The sequence below is a fragment of the Ixodes scapularis genome, unplaced genomic scaffold (genome assembly GCF_016920785.2).
Source record: "Ixodes scapularis isolate PalLabHiFi unplaced genomic scaffold, ASM1692078v2 PGA_scaffold9__187_contigs__length_104089568, whole genome shotgun sequence".
NCBI classification, from domain to species: domain Eukaryota; kingdom Metazoa; phylum Arthropoda; class Arachnida; order Ixodida; family Ixodidae; genus Ixodes; species Ixodes scapularis.
In genome coordinates, this window is record NW_024609884.1 from 14,705,585 (window position 1) to 14,725,150 (window position 19,566).

At 45.1% G+C, this 19,566-nt stretch overlaps 2 protein-coding genes across 4 annotated transcripts in view; one reads left to right on the top strand and one right to left on the bottom strand.

Annotated features, from left to right (window-relative positions):
* The window catches only part of LOC115333103, a 21,823-nt gene extending 5,285 nt beyond the window's left edge, over positions 1 to 16,538 (bottom strand). Inside the window, exon 1 of the mRNA XM_042287165.1 lies at positions 16,231 to 16,538. Within this exon, the coding sequence (XP_042143099.1) occupies positions 16,231 to 16,446 (216 nt within the window). The 5' untranslated portion in view covers positions 16,447 to 16,538. The remainder of the gene's footprint in view (positions 1 to 16,230) is intronic.
* A 99-nt stretch (positions 16,539 to 16,637) lies between these two features.
* The window catches only part of LOC8030063 (protein virilizer homolog), an 85,269-nt gene continuing 82,340 nt past the window's right edge, over positions 16,638 to 19,566 (top strand). For 2 of the 3 annotated variants that reach the window (XM_029995672.3, XM_042287509.1), the window contains exons 1-2: positions 16,690 to 16,833; positions 17,071 to 17,183. In XM_029995672.3, coding sequence (XP_029851532.2) covers positions 16,750 to 16,833; positions 17,071 to 17,183 — 197 coding nt within the window. In that variant the 5' untranslated portion in view covers positions 16,690 to 16,749. Of the gene's footprint in view, positions 16,834 to 17,070; positions 17,184 to 19,566 lie in introns of all 3 variants that reach the window. The other variant, XM_029995669.4, reaches the window with a different exon arrangement.

The following is a 19,566-nucleotide window of genomic DNA, read 5'->3' on the forward strand; positions in this document are numbered from 1 at the left end:
TTCGTTAGCTTCATCTCTGGTCCTGGCGAAAAGGTAACGCGCAGCGCAGCACCTCCCAACTCACCTCACCTCCACCTCCCTCTCCCCCCTCTCCCCTCCCCCCCCCCCCCCCGAGAACTTCCCCGGGAAAATGGAAAGTCTACGCCGCTGCACGCAGCAACCAAGTGCTAGGATTCGCCATCATAATTATTGAATTTTATTTTTTCGAGCGCTATTTAGACACACAGTTACGCGCTATAAACGTGTTTTTATACATTTAAATAGCGTTGAGAATACTGACTAATTTTTCTGAAAACGGTTTATTCCCAAAAACGATCAATTTCAAACCAGAACCAAGTCTTTAGTTGTTTGTCATCATTACCGGCACGGGGTGCCATGTGAAACAATGGCGTCCCTGACTGGCTGCTGCCGCTTCAAACGCTTCCGAGTTGTCCGAGGATCTCGTCCGTTTCGAGCCGGACGCGATACAAGCGATTCGTGTCGCAGTGGGGAAAACCCCTGGGGAAGGGAGGCATGCGGTTTAGAGAAGCTCGTTTTAGCGAACGCCGTTTTACCGACCCCAGTTTATCGAATCCTTTTATAAGGAACGGAGGCAAGGGGTTTAAAGAAGCTCGCTTTAGCGAACGCGGTTTTATCGACACCAGTTTATTCATTCCTTTTATAGAGAAACCCAGTTTAGAGAAAATAGCGATGAGCCTTCTTTTCGCGAATTCGGCCGCCGCGAAGCGGCGTGTACGGATGGGTCAGCGGGGTTAACACTCTTGTAATGAGCCGCCGCAGACTGTCGCCGCGAAGCGGCATAAGCGCCGGGGAAGGGGGGGGGGGGGGGGGGGGGGGGGTTAACAGGCGCCAAGTGATACACGCGCGAAGTAGGGAAGCCTTTTTTTTAAACAATGTTTCCTTTCGATAAACGGCGTTTCTCTAAACTGAGGCACCGCTTTCTCTAAACCGAGCTTCGATAAAACGTGCCCGTTCTCTAAAACGTGTTTGGATGAAATGGCGTTCGTTCAACCGTAGTAAACCCCTAGAGAAAGCTGGGGAAAAACTCGCAGCAACAACGAAATTGCTGACCCGTTTCCCCGTCTGATGCGAGCCTAAAACAGAACTGTAAACGTGAAAACTCAAAAAGCAAATTTCAGAGAAAGTGGAAAATATTTAGCTGCAGTAAGCATAAAATAAAACAAAAGCAACGGACTTTACTCACTTAAGGTGCCACATTCCGTTGCTTATCTTCTTCTCTGATCGAGCGGCGTAATACTGATTAAAATGGCGACCAAAAGATCCTACTGAAACGAGAAATTCACAAATAAAACAAGAAAAACCAACTTGGACGCTATACGTACATCTCGTGGCCGCCGTCGAGATACCGTTTAAGGATAAAAACAAAGTGTACATGCAATATTGAGAATGCGAGTTTTTATTTTGTATGTGTAAGTCTCGAAGTCCAGACACCAAGTGTCGATGTTCCCAGACAGAACTTGAAACCGCGAGAAGCGCCGCCGCACGGGGCCGACGGTGCCGACGGAATTTGTCCGTGCTGTGCGCAGTATACATCGACTTCAGATTACCATTGCCACGAAGGCGCAGACGGCGTCAGATGTCTGCGAGTGTATTCGCGCCTCCAGCTCGTTGCTCGCCCTCTCGCGGCGGAAACGGGAAGCGAGTCTAGTGAGGGTTGCCCGGTTTTCTGCCCAGCGGGCTCGGCGGAACTGCTCGCGATCATGGATCGCGGCGAAATGCCATTTCCGAAAGCAACCAACACTCTTCACTGTCCCGATGTAGTGCTGAAGTCGGTATATGATTATACATTATTAGACAGTTTTAGAGTTGCGTATAGAAGCAAAAGCAAGCGGTTTGCGTTAGAGTTGCGTGATCCACATCGCGCATGCGTGTTATCGCCATGCTCCAATCTAAGACCGCAATATTGGGGTCCGCGCACGGGCAGTGCTTGTGTCTGCTCGTATGCGCAATACTGAAACTCACTACTGTTTCACCGGTCTCCTACGCCAACAAAACGTGCTGCAGTAAGCATGCGTGCAAGCGGGTATTCCCTCCTGAGATTGGAAAAACGGACGGTGCGTAAAAATTAAAGAGACAATGTTCTGGGAAGGTTAGTAATTAAAAGAAAATATCCGTTTTGTGTGTGCGTGTGTGTGTGTGTGTGGGGGGGGGGGGGGCATTTGTTCTGGAAGGTCTGGCGCAGTGTTGCCAAATCGTGGGAAATTTCTCAGAAACGTTGCTCAAGGGGAGATCGGGGAACTAAACTTGAACGCCTGTAAAATAAAAGGTATGTTTGGTTTTAAAAATGCATATTTTACATGCATGCTAATTAAGTTTATCTTTGCGCCTTGGCGGTAGGCTTTCCGCACAAGGTTGCAAATTTCCCACGATTCGGCAACCTGGTCTGGCGGCAACTTCGGACGTTTTGCCGACTGTCAAAAGTCGCGACTTTGATACCCACAATTAAATTACCTTTATATGGATTTCTCAGATCAGCTAGAACGTTTCCATTGATTTTAGATTATTTTTATTTTATAACTTGTTAATTAAAAATGCTGCATTGGCACCAGCGATGATATTTTGCACACTTTTGATCGCCATACTTGTTAGTGCGTTTGAAATTAGATCATAAGCAACGAATTATTTTAGAGCTGGAGAAACAATGTATTAAATATCTTAATTGTATTATTATTATTATACAAATTGCGGCAATGTAGGCCCCCAATATACGCCACGATCACAAAAAAAGGTAATGTAACACTTTCTAGAAAGGTCTCATTTTGTTCTCTTTTTAGCATATGAAAAACTCTCACATCGTTATCAAGATAGACAAGCAGCCAAACACCGTCACTGCTGTAGAAAACACAGACTTCTGCTGTCCGACTCAGATTCCGTCTTTGGGTTTTTGTAGTGAGAATAGCGTTTCTTAATTTATACGTTTTGTGAACAACCCGTGGCGATATTTTGTAAAATTTGGAATGAATTTGTTATTCTTGTGCTGGAAATAATGTTAACGCAATTTTTCATCTGAATGCCCCAAAATCCATTAAAATGTCCGGAGTTCATTATTTTACATGAACATTATCTGAGCAATAAAAGGCAGCAAAAACACGATATCCCATGTTATCACTAAGGTGTATGAAAGACCTTGCCTTTAAAGGGCCACGACTCTCCAGTGATACACGCGTGACGAAATGTCCCTACAGCGTGTAAATCGTGTAACGAGTGTCGATAAAACGATCGTGTCGACGAAATGTGTGTCCATAAAAAGTTGTACACGAAACGTAATTCCACGAAACGAATTTCGACGAAATGATAGGGACCCTCCCCCCGTACATCGTGGTGATTGACTCCCTGAGTGCTCCGTGAAAAAAGTAGACGTGCGGACATTTTTAGAGCGAATGCTACAAGGTAGGGGTCGGCCACCCACGACCTGCGGCCCGCGAAGTAGATTCATGCGGCCCCCGGCACGACAGCAGAAAAGCAGCCTCTCCCCCCCCCTCCCCCCCCCCCCTTTTTTTTTTCTGCCGCTTCTTCACACAGACTCAAAGACTACACGGCAGTTCTAACCAGACTTGTACACGTTACTGAAAAATAGTAAGGAATTACATTTACAATTACTCAAGGCTAAATTGTAATTTATTACAATTACAATTACCCTCCCATAAATGTAAGTGACCGTTACTCCCAAAAGTAATCCGTTACTTTCGTGGCGTTACTTTCAACAATATTTTCCTCAGGTAAGAAACAAAGGGAAGAAGGTTATTCAAGTTCTTATTGTTGCCACCTGTTCCATTTATCGACCTTGCGTATTTTGAGCAATAGCTGACTCTCGAAAGACTCATCAGACATTTTGTGTTATTTCTTAGTCAATGTGTCGACTGCTACGCTGAACACCATTTGAGCTGAGGCACTGGATGGGAGTGCCCTATTGTTCCTCACGAATGGTTCATGCTCTGCATTGAGCTTTTTCAGCGAAGCAAGGGAAGTACTATTTACCTCGAAGATAGAACTAAGCTTGGCCGTTGCAGCCGTTGCCGGATATTTGAGAGTTTTAGTAGAGTTGGTAACAGTAAGGTGATAATTAAATAATAAATAAGGTTTGGCTCGATATTCTTCTTCCCTTAGGTTCTGTACAGGTCGAGCCTCGGTTGAGACGTTGGTGAATTACAAAAAAAGTTTCCAATATTTAAATATAAGTAATCGAGAAGAAAACAACAGGAAACTCATAACTACAATTAATTAGAACGTTGGTTAAAACAAGGAAATGTAAACGCACGTTTGCCGTGTGTACCTTTTTTGGTGCCGTTCAAAAACTCACGGAGCACGAACCGACTGCAGTTTACTCCGGTGTTCTCCAGATAGACGTCCGCTGATGCCACGGGCAGCGAAGGGCAGAGAACTAAGTAAGTCGCGCAATGGCCCCACTCACGAGTTTCACTCTCTCCTAAAGCCCAGAATATCAAGTCTACGTTAGCCACCATTATGTTTTATTTGTAAAACTATCTGCTTGAGATAAGATGCGTCCTGCTGGGGTAAAAAACAGGAAGAAAAAAAAGGAAGACTATTACCATTTTCGAAGTGCTGGCAAAAAGCTGACTCACAAAAAGGGTAACTGAGATGCAGATAACCTGGCTGGAATTCACAAATAAAGTGGGCCAAGCCTAAAAGTTGGACTACAAAAAAAGTAAATAGCTTTTAAAACATGGTCAAATAAGGTGAAAGAAGCAGGAAAAAAATACATCCTGTTTTCTAAAAGAAGATGATAAGTGAGCATCGACGAACGAGGATGCTCGTGGCAATAACACCGTCACATATTATCACATCTCTTTTAGTGAATTTTATGGTAGACGGCGCGTTGCCTCGTGTTGTGACATTATGAAAATGATCCTAGTCACTGTAACTGAGAGCGACATTGTTAATTCCTGTATGTGCACTTAACGCCTTGAACTTCTCGAGGAGGCATACAATTCCTTGGTGTCTTCCTCTCCCCGCCTTCGATCGCAAAGAAAAAACAAAGACACTAAAAAAAAACGGATATAACTTCCCCCCTCTCCCCCCCCCCCCCCTTTTTTTTTTTTTTTTTGTAGAAATGTTTATTTGGAACTTTTGACATCGTTGTTAGGTTCAAGGGCTTGGTGTTGCAGAAAAAAAAAAGGCTTTGCGGAACTGAAGAGTGCCAAGCCTCCCTTTGCGCTGGTCAATTCGCGTGACAGTGTCACTGCGCTCAAGTTTACCAAAATGAAAACGACTTTTTCTTTAGGAAGGGGGGGGGGGGGGGGGGGGGGAAGGGGCTGGTCCTTAAAAAAATGTAACGGATTACAAGGAATCCGTTACGTAAAATATGTAAGGGAATTACTTTAAAATTACTCTAGCAGCTATGCAATTATTCCGTTACTAAATTACCGATAAATGTAACGGATTACAAGTAATTTCGTTACTTGTAACAGATTACGTACAAGTCTGGTTCTAACCAGACTTGTGCCCGTCACTTGAAAAACGTAAATTATAACAATTACCATTACTTATTTATTTATTTATTTATTTATTTATTAATACTGCTCACCTCGTGGAGGCGATAGCAGGAGTGAAACTGTACATATTTGAAAAAAAGAAAAAAGAAAAAAGTGCCGTTATACACAGTTCAAAATCTCGGCAGCGCCTTGCTGCAACGCGACACAGACAAGCAAAGTGACTCGGTCATCCAATCCCATCGGAAAACACTCGCGAATATAGAATGCATAATATACAATCAAGATGCAACTCACACGTACAACAACTATTTACTTTTCTAACCGATTTGGGAGAGGAAGGAAGACAAGGTTGAACTATTCACAACGTCGGCTGGCAGGGAATTCCATTCTCTAACAGTGCGTGGAAAAAATGAATAATAAAATACATTGTTTTTAGCGGAAAATTCCCTTATTGACAGTTGATGGGATCGTCTTGTTAATCGTGGCTGAAAAAAATGAGATATACTTGTTTTTGTTAATCTTTAGCTGGTCATTAATGATTAGATAGAAGGATTTTAATCGATCTCTCCGTCGTCTATTTTCAAGACTCTCGAGGTTGGCATTTTGCAGGAGCTGGCTGGGAGACACAGACCAGCTATAGGAGTTGTAGATAAACCTTACCGCCCTCCTTTGTATTTTTTCCAGTTTATTTTTGTTTACTTCGGTGTGCGGATCCCAGACCACTCCGGCATATTCTAGAATGGGTCGCACGTAGGCCTGGAATGCAGTCAGCTTCGCTGAAACACTGGAGCGCCCCAGGGATCGTCTCAGGTAGCCTAGCTTTTGGAAAGCACGTCTTGAGATGTAGTCAATGTGATCGTTCCATCGTAGATCCGATGTAATGATCACCCCTAGGTACTTAAATGATTCAACTTTTTGCAGAGGTACGCCGCCTATTGAGTAAGAAAAATGTGAAATGTTTTTTTTTTTTCGTGTGATGTTCATAAATACTGTTTTTTTCGCGTTCAGAGTCATTTGCCACTTTGCGCACCATCAGTTAATTTTTGCCAGGGAGGCATCGATGAGAAGGTGGTCTTCAGGGCTAGAAATTTCAGTGTAAAGAACACAGTCGTCGGCGAAAAGATTAATCTGGACTGGTATATCATCTAAGATGTCATTAATGAATATCAAGAAAAGTAACGGTTCAAGAACGGATCCCTGAGGCCAGGGCCGTACCCAGAAAAAAATTTCGGGGGGGGTTTTCGGGGACAACGGCGGCCATTTTGTCTTATTTTCGCCTATGAATCATGTGCATCGGTGGCATATAATGGAGAGTTATAGCAAACCGAAGAACCGGTCCCGGTTTGGTACCCGGTAGCCGACCGGTGCCACTGCGCGTGCGCAGAGGTGGAGATTAAAATCGGCTGGCTGCAAGTGCACCGACCAGGGCCGTACCCAGAAAAAAATTTCGGGGGGGGTCCGAACCCCCTAACCCCCCCCCTGGTTACGGCCCTGCCTGAGGCACTCCAGAGTCAACGAAAACAGGTTCGGAAATCGTTCCATCTATGACAACCCCCTGTCGACGAAGTGTTAAGTAGTCACTAATCCAATTTGTAATCATGTCGTTCCTTAAGATTACTTCCAGTTTTATTAATAACTTCGGGTGGGGATACTTGATCGAAAGCTTTTGAGAAGTCCAAGAAGACCACGTCCACCTGGCCACGACGGTTTAAGACTTCAGAAAAATAATGCGTGGTTTCAACCAACTGAGTGGAAGTAGACAAAGCTTTGCGGAAACCGTGTTGCCGAGGATGCAGTAAGTTACTTGATTCTAAAAAATGACAAATATGCGTAAATAATACATGTTCCAATACTTTCCCCGCAGTACACAAAAGTGAAATTGGTCGGTAATTTGTCTCAAGCTCACGATCTTCGGCCTTAAAAACAGGGATAACTTTTGCGTACTTCCACTCTGTGGGTACCCTGCCGCTTTCTAGAGACCTCCGAAAAATAACTGTAAGGTATTTTGCACACCATTCGGCATAACGGCGTAGAAAAGCGTTCGGAACGTTGTCTATTCCGGTAGATTTTTTAACGTCGAGATCGAGCAACAAAGAAAAGATTCCATCTTCGCAGATTGTTAAGTCGTTCAACGGAGGGGTATTCGTCGGCGCCTCAAAAGTGGGGTGCGTGTTATCATCTATTGTGAAGGTAGATTTAAAAAAGAGATTGAAACAGTTTGCCAGTTTTGCTTTGTCACTCACATGCTCCCCGGCCACTTTAAGACTACTGATCGTCAGTTTACGAGGCGAGAAATACCTCCAAAATTTATCTGGTGATGTCAGCATAAAATTTGGCAGTGCTTCAGAATGGTATTTCTGTTTAGCCGCTTCAATGCTTTCTTTCAACTGCTGTCTGAGGTCGTCCAGATTACGGCTCCTGCCGTTGTTAGGGTGTCTCTTACAACTTTTCTTTACTCTGTTAATTTTACGTACCAAGTGGATGATGTCGCGAGTCATCCAGGGATTCCTTCTGTGCGTAGTTTTCTTAATTTTAGGCACATAATCTTTGATGCACCGTAGTACCAATGATTTAAAAAAAAGCCAGAGCTCGTCCACATTGCATTGAGGAGAGTCGCTAATGGCTGAAAACTCACAGAAAGCCTCCTCCGTTTCGTCGAGAATACAAACATCATTCGCCTGTGCAAAATCAGAGACATACACTTGATTGTAAAACTAACGAATGACCGTTACACATTACTGCCTGTAAAAAGTAATCAAGTAATTACTTCGTTAATTTACTCGATTACGTTTCAATTACTTCCAGAAAGACATGCGACGACGTGATTTCCACTTACAATCGGTGAAAGGTCAAAAGCCCCTTCACACTTGCGTTTGACTACGACCGAGTAGGACAAGACCGGTTTTTAAGCCTCTTGAGACGGCTTACGACCTGCTCCACCGTAGCGTATTCGGTCGTAAAAGGCTTAAAAACAGGTCTTGTCTCTCTCGGTCCTACTCGGTTGCAAGTGTGTGAGCTGCGCTTAAAGGGACACTGACACCCACCAAAATTTGTGTTTTATTTTTTTCCAGAAGGTTCATTATGGTGTCAGAAGTCTACACAATCAATATTTTGCTACAGCGTCACGTATATTTGTAATAAAAAACAAACAAAAAAACTTACAATATCTCGAAGCCGGAATCGAAACTGGACTGGAGAGAGTTGGCGAAAGTGCAACTTTTCCCCCCCTTCATTTAACGTATTTGCGACTTTTTAGAAGCCATACAAAAGGGCATCATATTCCTTTTCTGTTTTCAATATTGAGCGTGTTCCCTCGATGACCCATGACTTTGATTATATTTGGTGGTTATGTCTAAACTATAGAAAACCGCACGTGACCACGGAGAACAGAGTGAGCGCGATTCGAACCGGCCAGTTCTCGATCGGTGGTTTTGGGGCGGAAAGGAAACGAATTTCGAGCCGCAAATTGTGTTCTGGGTAGTTAGGCTCTCATATGTCATGTACAAATAAAAACCTTGGCGAGCATAAATACCCTGTCAGCAAGGCGGGAGAAAGAAATGCTGGGGATGAGGAAGCAGGCGGAATGCTGGAGCGAGGGGAATGTTAACCTCCTCTCCTCTCCAGCGATCCATCTGCTTCCTTCTCCCAACTGCTCCCCAGCCTTCCTTTCCCTCGCCCTGAACTAAGGCCCGTTCACACACTTGCAACCGAGTAGGAGCAGTAGGACCGACTGAGACAAGACCGGTTTTTAACCCTCTTACGACGGCTTAGCCCTGCTCCGCAACAGCGCATCCAGTTCCACGCCGTGGAACCGGATCGGTCCTACTCGGTCGCAAGTGTGTGAACGGGCTCGCACCGTCACGGAAGAGAGGGGGAAGCTGCTATTGGTGCGAATTTTGAGTGACGGGTTAATCTTCTATAATCTTCTAGGGGGAGAATAGCAACGTTTGTGACACACAAAAAAGAGTTCCGGTGAGAGAGAAGTTCTCCTTCCCATCTTCTCTGGTGGTGGCCGGAGAGCTGACGGGATGACGTCAGGTACAAAGCATGTATAGCATCCTTGTATGCGCTGATAAAATGACATATTTGTTATCAGTAGATAGCAACTAATTTGTGTTTGTCATCCCCACAGCTGAAGTGAACCAATGGCGGCGTGACAGTTCGACCTATCCACGAATATTTGTTCCGTGATTTCCGTCACGGCGGTATTTGGACACGAACGCGAACCCAAATATTTGGCGATAAAGTGATCGTTACCGAGCGCAATCTGCGTGCCTCACGCTAGTATCGAATCCGAGAGTTGATTTTGGCTTGCGTGCGTGCACATTGCGGGTCACGGCGGTATAAAGCGCCGAGGCGGGAGACCACGGATCATCGCAAAGGAGTTAATAGGGAGTTTTCGTAGATCGTATTCGCCGTCCCGCAACGCTCTCCGCAACCCGCTACGACACCCGGAACTCTACAGTTAAGGCCATCGGCGCGCAGGCGCAGTAGCGGCATCTTCGTTGCGGAGGGCTCAGCGGAGGGGGAAACGCGGTCTACGAAAACTCCCTAATAAGAATACACTGCTCTTCTACCCCATTCACACGGCCAGCATAAAGGTACCTTTAACATAGGTACCTTTGAAATCGGCAAATCAGCCAGCGCTCTTGGGTCGCGAGCACATGCCACGCACAAGGCATCGGGAACTGAATAGCCGCCGACCATAAAGGTCCCTTAGCTACAGGAACCTTTATCATCGTGGGAATCGAATGTTAGTATTTTATATTTCACTGCAGAAATCGTATTTATAGCTCCTCGGTGTGCCAGGCTGCTTTGTGCACTAAGCAGTATTCAGTTAGTAATATTCCAGCCAAAAGTGGTTTCATGGTCTCTTTTTATCGACGGTTGTGGGTATAGTACGTTTTAGAAGATCAAATATTTTACCGAATCGTTTGCGCAGGCCCACATCGCTCCTGTTGCACTACTTATGGTATGCTTGGAAGTAGCGTTATGAGCTGCCGATACTAATAACCTTTTACGAAAATACAATTTGAACGAACTCCCTGAACAACTGTTCGAGGTGTACTTAACGCCGCATGTCAGAGGAGACACGTGGGTGGAAAAAATAATCAAAGGCAACGTTGCGAGTGTAAAACGGTGATGCAATCACCAAATCATCAACAACACAAAAATCTTAAATTATTTCAAACATTGGTTTCTACAAAAATATATTCAAAACCACACAAACCTGTCTAAATGGCGTGAGTCTAGTTAGCTTAAAATCTGAACTGAGAACGGTGTCTACTCCAAACTCTTTTGCCATTGCTTTCAGATTATGTGATATTTTATGGTAATACAAGATTACAGCAAACTTGTTCTTTGAATTCTGTTCACCTTCACTTTTGTCCGCGATTCGTAGACATAAATGTCTTTTGATAAACTGATCTTCATAACCGGCATTGTTGTCTTTTCCACCGCCTTTTCAACGATTAAAGCGCGAGACACATGTACGACGAAACCGTTCGATCCGACGTGCGGACTGCCGGAATGACCTTGAGGGGAGAGGGTTTTCGTAGCATCGGAGAGCGTTGAAAACCCTCGCCTCCGACCGTCGTATTGCGCGGTCGGACGTCGGATCGGACGGTTTCGTCGTACATGTGTTTCGCGCTTAAGTCATAAAATGTATACACGACCTGTCCAGTGCATTCCTGGTTAATGATTTAACTACCCTCGCTTCACAGTTTTTGAATGGCAACTCCGTTTTGACAGCACTCGTTTTGAACTTTATTTGCCATACTCCCAGCACAATTAACCTTCTTCAGTATGAATTAGCAAGTCTAAAAACTTAAGGGCTCTCTTCTTGGGCCTTTCCACTGTGAACTGAAGCTCAGCTGCTGCTGATCTAATCAACGTTTCTATGCTGCTTGATAAACCTTTGCGAAAACAGCAAATCACTATGTCATCAACATATCTTTTAACAATACATGGATCTGACGTACGACTCTTGCAACCTATCAGACACAGCACAATCCATGGAGCTAAGGTACATTTCAGCTAAAGCCGGTGAAACAGATATGCACACTCCCTCGTTTTGTATATACTTTTTTCCTTCATATTCTACAACCGTTGACTGGAGGTAGTTCTCAACAATAGCAAGAAAACTATATATAGAAATGCCCGATTGTTATTGAAATTTAACCAAATTCAGCTACAGTATCAATTTCACCCTCTTCAGTAGACGACTCTTTCAAGTAGTAGAGATCTTCGATTTCCATCGAAAAAAAATGGTACACTCTCTTCTATGGTGATCCTTGAGTAGTTCGATCGACTCGCTTGAATTGACAGAAATCGCTCAAGTCTAGATGAACATGTCCTAAACCTTTTTTCAAGAAACACGGGAACAACATTTTGCCATGTTCCAGTTTCATTAACAACCATCCGAAGTGGCATTTCGGACGAATGTGAGTTAAAACAGTCTGGTTAAGTTCAGGGTGTAGAGTGATGCGTTAAGGGTCCAATCTTGGCTCTCTGCTACGATTAAAAAAACGATTGTGTTGTGGGTTAGAATTGTGTGCTGCGACCTTGAAAAAGAGGATGTTCGGTGGTTTTGTGGCGGTTGTAGTTCTGTATATAAAAGGAGGGTGGCGGTTGAATAAAATTATCAGCTGAGTTAGAGACGTCGGTCGTCCCCTGTTACTTTCTCTTCCAATGTAAACAACAACAAAAAAAGTTTCCTCCGTTTGCTTTAGTCTCGGGTAAAAAAGCATCGTGGTAAACTTCCACCAGCTCACCTGCGCACTGACTGTAATTTCGTGAACTGATAGTAACGCGCGTTACTACCCAAGAAAGCTTTTACAGTAAAGACAAACGTGTTGTTTTTTTTTTCTTTTTTCAAAAAGAGGGACTTCTCAAAATTCCTTCGCCGATTGCCATAAAGCTCTGCAGATTGGTTTAACGAGATAAGCGGGAGCCCTGAGTGGGTGTCAGTCATCTCTTCTTTCACGAATTCCTCTTCAGGCCCGAGTGCTTAACATTTTAGTAAGCGTTTTACTTCACTCTAAGAAATGCCTGCGCGTCTCCTTACCCCCAAAACACTCAAAGAGTCAATCTCTGCGGTCTACGAAATCAGCTCAGCTAATGATGGGGCGGAACATCTGTTAAGACCTAAAAATGAAGTCTGCGCTGTGGCATTACGCAATGCAAAGCCTCATGTCTGCATTGCGTAATGCCACAGCGCAGACTTAATTTTGAGGTCTAAACAGATGTTTAGCCTCATCATTCGCTGAGCTGATTTCGTAGATCGCAGAGATCGGCTCTTCGAGTGTTTTGCGGGTAAGTAGACGCGCAGGCATTTCTCAGAGTGTTTGGTCCTGGAACAACCGCTAGTCACCTCGAGGATACTGTGAGGAGAATACGCATATGTATTCCACCGCACACGTATATTTGACGCCCGCTCATACCAGCAATCTCCCAAAGAAGAAAATTGATCAATGTAGGTATACACTCTTGATTGCCGCCTTTTCAACCTTAAGAAACATGTCCCTGATCGAACGGTTAATCAGATTATATCAACATGTTTAAAGGTTTTCGTGTATATGCTTCCTGGGTAAAAAGCGGGAGGGGTGCACTGATAAATAACTTAACCGATTAATCGGTGACCTTTAATCAAATAATTATTTCATTAACTGGTTTAATGCGAAGGATGATACAACTACGAAATCATGTTATTATGCATTTCACGAATCACGATTGCTGCGATTCGTATATCCCTAGTATTGCAGGGATATCACTATAAGAAATGCCTGCGCGTCTGCTTACCCACAAAACACTCAAAGAGCCAATCTCTGCGGTCTACGGAATCAGCTCAGCGAATGTTGAGGCGGAACATCTGTTTAGTCCTCAAGATTAAGTCTGCGCTGTGGCATTACGCAATGTGGGCATGAGGCTTTGCATTGCGTAATGCCACAGCGCAGACTTCATTTTTAGGTCTAAACAGATGTTCCGCCCCATCGTTCGCTGAGCTGATTTCGTAGATCGCAGAGATTGTCTCTTCGAGTGTTTTGCGGGCAAGTAGACGAGCAGACATTTCTTAGAGTGTAGCATGTTTTAATGAAGTCCCTTCGTTCCTTGGTTTGTTTCGTCCTATAGGTTGAAATTCCGTAGGATGATGAATTTGGATGACTTGACATCATACACATTTCATGAATGACGTCAATTTTTAAATGATGAAAGAAATGACCAGACTAGCTGACCTCGTCAAAATTAATAATTAATAGTTCCCGGATTGTCCCTCACGGTTGCAATAAAATACGTTTATGAGAAAAAAAAAACATGCTGATGCTTGTTGCAATTCCCTAATCAGAAAGAATCAGTCATTTTATTCTTGAAACACCCGAGTGCCAGAGTCATTCAGCAAGTTAAATACTGTAAACGGGTCCATAATACATGAGCGAATACGGAGTTTTTGTGGACCGAGTTTTCCCCTCCGCTAAGCCCTCCGCAACGATGAAGCCGCTACTGCGCCTGCGCGCCGATGGCCTTGGCTGTATAGTTACGGGTATCGTAGCGGGTTGCGGTAAGCGTTGCGGGACGGCGAAAACGATCTACGAAAACTTCCTGATGACGTTTTAGTGAACAGCGACATTTCAGCTAATCGTCATTTTAGCGAATAACGGGGGCGTTTTAGTCTACCTTTTGTAGAAACACTGAGCGGCAATCACACCGCTTGTTTGCCTGACCAACATTGTTTACACCCAGCACCAAGATGCAGGCGAATAATCATGCAGAAAGGAGTGATCAAAATTGTTCACTCTAATCTGTTACGAAATACGTCTTGCAATATATATGATGACAGCGCAACTCAGCTAAAAACAACAATAATTTCAATGTGTCACGAAAGATTGAGGACAAGCTTTTTTGTCTACCTTTTGTAGAAACACTAAGCGGCAATCATAACGATTCTTTGAATGACCAAGATTGTTTACACCCAGCACCATGATGAATATATATATACGTATATTGATACACCTATCGCCACTTAGGCTATACGCATGCGTGTATCCCGGCGCAGCAGCGCCGGTGTTTGTCTGCTCACTTCTGTTCGTCTTTTTCGCGCTTTTAACCATGCTTCAAAATGCCAAATCAAAGCCCTAAAATTCTGAAGTTTCTCGGACCTTACCTTAAGGCCAGTGGCGTAGCCAGGAATATTTTTCGGGGGAGGGGGGGGGGGGGGGGGGGGCGGCTTCCCCGTGGCTACGCCGCTGCTCTAGGTGTATGTAAATACGTGTGTTGACGATCAAATAAATCCTAAGCCCAAAAGCTCACCGAGCATACGATCCTCATGCAGGCTCGCGGACGTAAAGGCTGATTCACACACCTGCGACCGACTCCGACAGAGACAGTACTTACGACAGGCAGAGCAGCAGTAGGGATAACGGTCGGAAGGTGTAAGCGGCTTAGAAGCTGGTAGTGTCGGTCGCAACCTTTGGTTGCAACGTACTCGAACGCAAATGTACGATACACCATCCAATACGTTCCTACAACCGCTTGCGTCACCTCGCGGCTCGGAGAGCGACAGATTGCGCAAGCGGTTGGAACTTACATGCACGAGCATGCACGAGGCTCGCATGCTCGGAAAGTATTTGAGTTCCGGATGTATTTGATCGTCAACACAGATATTACATATTCCTAGAGGTCCGAGAAACGAGAACTTCTGGGCTTTTATTTGAGGCTGTGATAGCGATGACTCACTCGACGCAGTATAAATTTACAAGTTCCTGAACCAGATATTTTAAAAATGTAAACAAAACAGAGGAAAAAACGACCCCGATCGACAAGAGCATTCATCTATAAGCGAACAAACGGTAAAGAGGCACCCATGCCTGCGCCTCACTAGCTCTCAAGTTTTGAGCAACGCTCCAGGCGAGCAAATAGAATATTTGTAGCTCGCGCGGCTCGCGTTTCAAACATGCGTCATTACGCTTCCCCACTAACGCGGGCTCGTGCAGCGCGAGCATCGTTTAGGAGAACATGCTTTTGCAAGTGGTTTCAGCTTCGCTATCAAGTAAAGTGAAACATACGGGCTCACGGCAGCTATGAAAGAAAGCAATACAAATAATGAAGGTGAATGTTGAATGTCCCATTCAACATTCCTTGGAGGCCGCGAGCTGCATAATTCTTTTTTATTTTTTTTTATTTTTAATTTTTAGACGTTTTGTTATTGCGCGTCTATATACTCTGTTTCATACTTAGTGTGCAACGCTGTCAAAACTACTGGCGCGACCGTGTGGCTTCATATCTATGGTTTTGTTTGCGCGAGAACGCGCGCGAATGATCAACGAGATCAAGCCCCATGCTCGTGCCAGTAGCTTTGACAGCGTTGCGTACTAAGTATGAGACAGAGTATATATGCTGACAGATGCTTGCATTCGAACGTGCCATGAGCAAAATTGTCAAAATCGAACGTTACAGCCCCGCGTGGATGGTGCAGCCAGCATTACATGGTCGCATCGACGCGCTCGCGACCCCTGCCCGAGAGCAACGGATCTATTGTGCGAAAACTGCCGTTAACCTTGGTAAAGCTGAGGAGTTTCATTAAACTCGTGAGTTTTTTCTCACAGAGACGGGCCGATACTGTTTACCAGCGGAGTTTCCTAGCGCGAGTAAGTGAACTTGTCCTGAGCGTACTTTCGCCAACTGTGTAACAGAAAAAGCAAAAAGCACTCGAAATGAAATTATGTTGTTCATTTAAAGCAACAGCGATGTTCGTACTTACATTAATAATGGTGAAAATGCGAGCTGAATAGTCCAGAGCAAGTGTTTGAACCACTCCTAGCACGGACGCTGCTTCATCCCCGCTGCTTGGCAAAATTTCACCGCGATAGTCAGGAGAGTCGGGAATCCCCTCTATGGAGGCGCGGCCGCGTGAAGTTACATAGTTTGAAAACTCAACTAAAATACTTTTGTTCATAAAATATCTCAAATTCCTCATTTATGGAGTATGTCATACTTGATCAGTGTTATTGACTACAGACAGAAACTAGCGCTAGAATAGTATTTATGCGTAATTGTCTACTTCACGCGGAGGGACCTGTGCGAGGTTCTGCAGGGGAATTCCCTAGGCGAGCTTTTGGCAACGAGAGTGCTGTTTGAGACGCTGGCCACTCCGGCCACTCCGGCGCTGTCGTTTGTGAACACAGCGGTTCCCTCTGGCGGCGTGTTGAGGGACGCGCTGAAAATGACAAAATGGCTGATCGCGTTATTCATGGCACTTGTAGCTAGCCTTGTTTGAGCGATGGCCTTGGCTAAGACGCCAGTGGAAATGGAAAACACATGTGAACTGCTATTTTTCGACACATTTTCCCACGAAAGCAATGAGGTAAAGCGTTCGTCCCAACTTTCCTTTCGACACTCTGCTTAAAAGTAGAAAATAACGGCCCGATTAGTGTCGACACTGAACAAGTAAAGTGCTCGAGAGATAGTTGCCCCAAATGAATTGTCTCCGGGAATGTTTACACTATCCTTGCCGTTCATGATGTCTGTGAGAAATAATCTCAACACTTTATAATCTCTGGATGTTGTTTTCTTTTTTTTTTTTTTTTTCCGACTTGGGCAGGAGACGAACCTGGATTTGGTCCAGTTTCCGAATCCGGTCTACATTCATGAGATTCGGATAATCCCTCTCGGAGCCCGAGTCCAGGCGGACTTCCCGGGGGGTCATCGCCTCGGGTGAGGTCTCCCTCGTCACTGGCCTGATTGCTTTCTCAGTCTGGTCTAGCTTCGCCACGAACCTTGGAAAACATTCCACCAATCCGGCTCGTAGTGGGGGAAAGACGCATCGTTGTTCACCCGGTCATGCTCGCTATCGCGGTATGCCGGTTGGTGACAGTGGTGCGTTGATACTTGCAAACGGTTGCGAGCGATGTGTTGTTCTAATTTCTGCGGCCATTTTTTTTAACCCACGTTGGTTCAGCGTTCGCCGGGAGGACTCGGCCATAATCCAAATGCTTTGACCCATAGCACACTTTTTAGTCGGTAATTTGCACGAAAGCTGAAGGAAGCATTCACTTGGCCTCCTCACTGTACGGAGCGCAGGTCCCCCTCCTTCTTGTACAGGGGTTGCGATGATGTCAGAATGCCGAGTTCTTATTGGCTGATTGAAAAAAAAAAAAAGAAAAAAGGGTAAACCTCAAGGCATCTAGCATTGAGGTCTACCCACAGTCCTTTCAATCAAAGCCAATCAAAACTCGGCGTCGTTCTGACGTCACCGCAACCCCTGTGCAGGAAGCAGACGACTTGCTCTCCGCTTTAATTCGTGGTCATCTGATGTGTCCACGGAGTAGTTCATTGCCGTGTGGTACTGTTGAAAAGATAAAGGAAGGTGGAGAGCAACAAACATCTATAGTCAGTGACAGGTTAAGAATTCAGGGGAAACTCCTCCTACTTCTTTCATATTCAACAGAGTGAACGATGGAGAAGAGGCAACCTCCTCTCCAGCATTTGCTCTAGTAGAAGGGGGTGGGAGGAGCTTCCTCTGGACTCAACCTGTCGCTGACTATTTGCAACTCGAGCCTGCCGCTCGCCCTCTTACGGCTGAATGAAGAATCAGAGGAGCGGGGATGGCGGCGGAGATTGCAGCAGGGACTGTCGACCTTGGTGCTGCTGTTACCGCATGATTCGGGTCGGCGTGTTCATGCATCATGCTGTTTTAACGGAAAAAGCGAAAGCGTTAAAATAGATATTGTTGTGTTCTGCTTCTCAACTTTTAAAGAGCAAAATGGCCATTTTCTTAATGCATGTCAACATCTCTGCCACTTGTGATGTGCTCCTTCCTGCCCTGATCGCTTCATATTTGTAAATTTGTTTAGCACACTGACCAGCGTCACCGAGCGAATTCCGAGGATTTGATCCCCGTCTCTTCCGTCATCTTAGAACTACTGCCCCACCATCTACGCACAAACTCATGTTTAAAAAAGAAAACAAGAAGAAAAAAAAGGGGATTGGTGGCCGAGTGGGCTTGTGCACACCAGCTCTGAGCACGTGGAGCGAAAGCTTGCGCTGCAGAACCCATGATCCTGGGCTCAATCCCCACCCTTGTCCTTTTGATCTGGATGAGCATCATACTGGCATGCGGTCGTGTATCACTACTGCGTGATGCACGTTAAAGACCCCAGGCTAGCGGTTGTACTGCACTGGCTAAATTTCTTATCTACAGTTGGGAGACTCGTCGCTTGTTGAGGCAGACCAAGTTCTAGGCTGTATAGACATACACACAACCCAATTTTCATGTTTACAAACCAACCGGTGCGCCCCTAGCAGCACGCCACCGGCGGCGCGCATGCGTGATGAAGTGTGGGTAAGAAGTGCAGGGTCCCGCATCAACAGCCCACTGGAGTGTGACGTTATTGGTGTCGGCGCAAGTCCCCGTGCTCTTCTTTGCGTTGGAATTGTTGGTTCTACATTTTCGTACCACTGTTTTACTACTTTAGTTGCTTGAGTGAAATGTCGTCGTTTCCTACTTCTTTGTGTCGTCGTTACCTACTTCTTTTGTCCCCGTCTTTTGGCGCTTCGTTCCAGTCATTAACAAGGCTAGTTACACCGCAAAACTTCGTGTAAATAATGTGACATCTGGCAATTTATTCTGCGTGAACGCCGCGGAATGAACGCTAAAGCCCTATTCACATGATGAGATTCTGCTCGCTTTTATTAGTTGCGACGTCGCTCGGGCTGCAAAAGTGTAGATGGTAGCTAGCTGCGATGCTCGACGTCGATACTGAAGATGTTAAGCAGAATTGGACCAAGTAAATCGGGCATAACAAGTCGTTGAGGCCACTGGTAAACATGATTAACACCTCCTTGGTATCTACTGTTTACACCGAGCTTTCCCCAAACAACCTTCAAACTTAATTCTTTTGAGGCCTGCACTCCTTATCACAATGTTTTGTCTACTGGCCGCTTTTGTTTGAACGAGCAGACGGCACTTTGAAAGATCAGACGGCCGTTTAAATGTGAAGATGCTGAACATGGTCCGTATGTGGTCCGGACAACCTGACGGTTTTCCTGCGTTAATTTGGAACAAAACAAATAAATCTGACTTCTACAATTTTCCGTG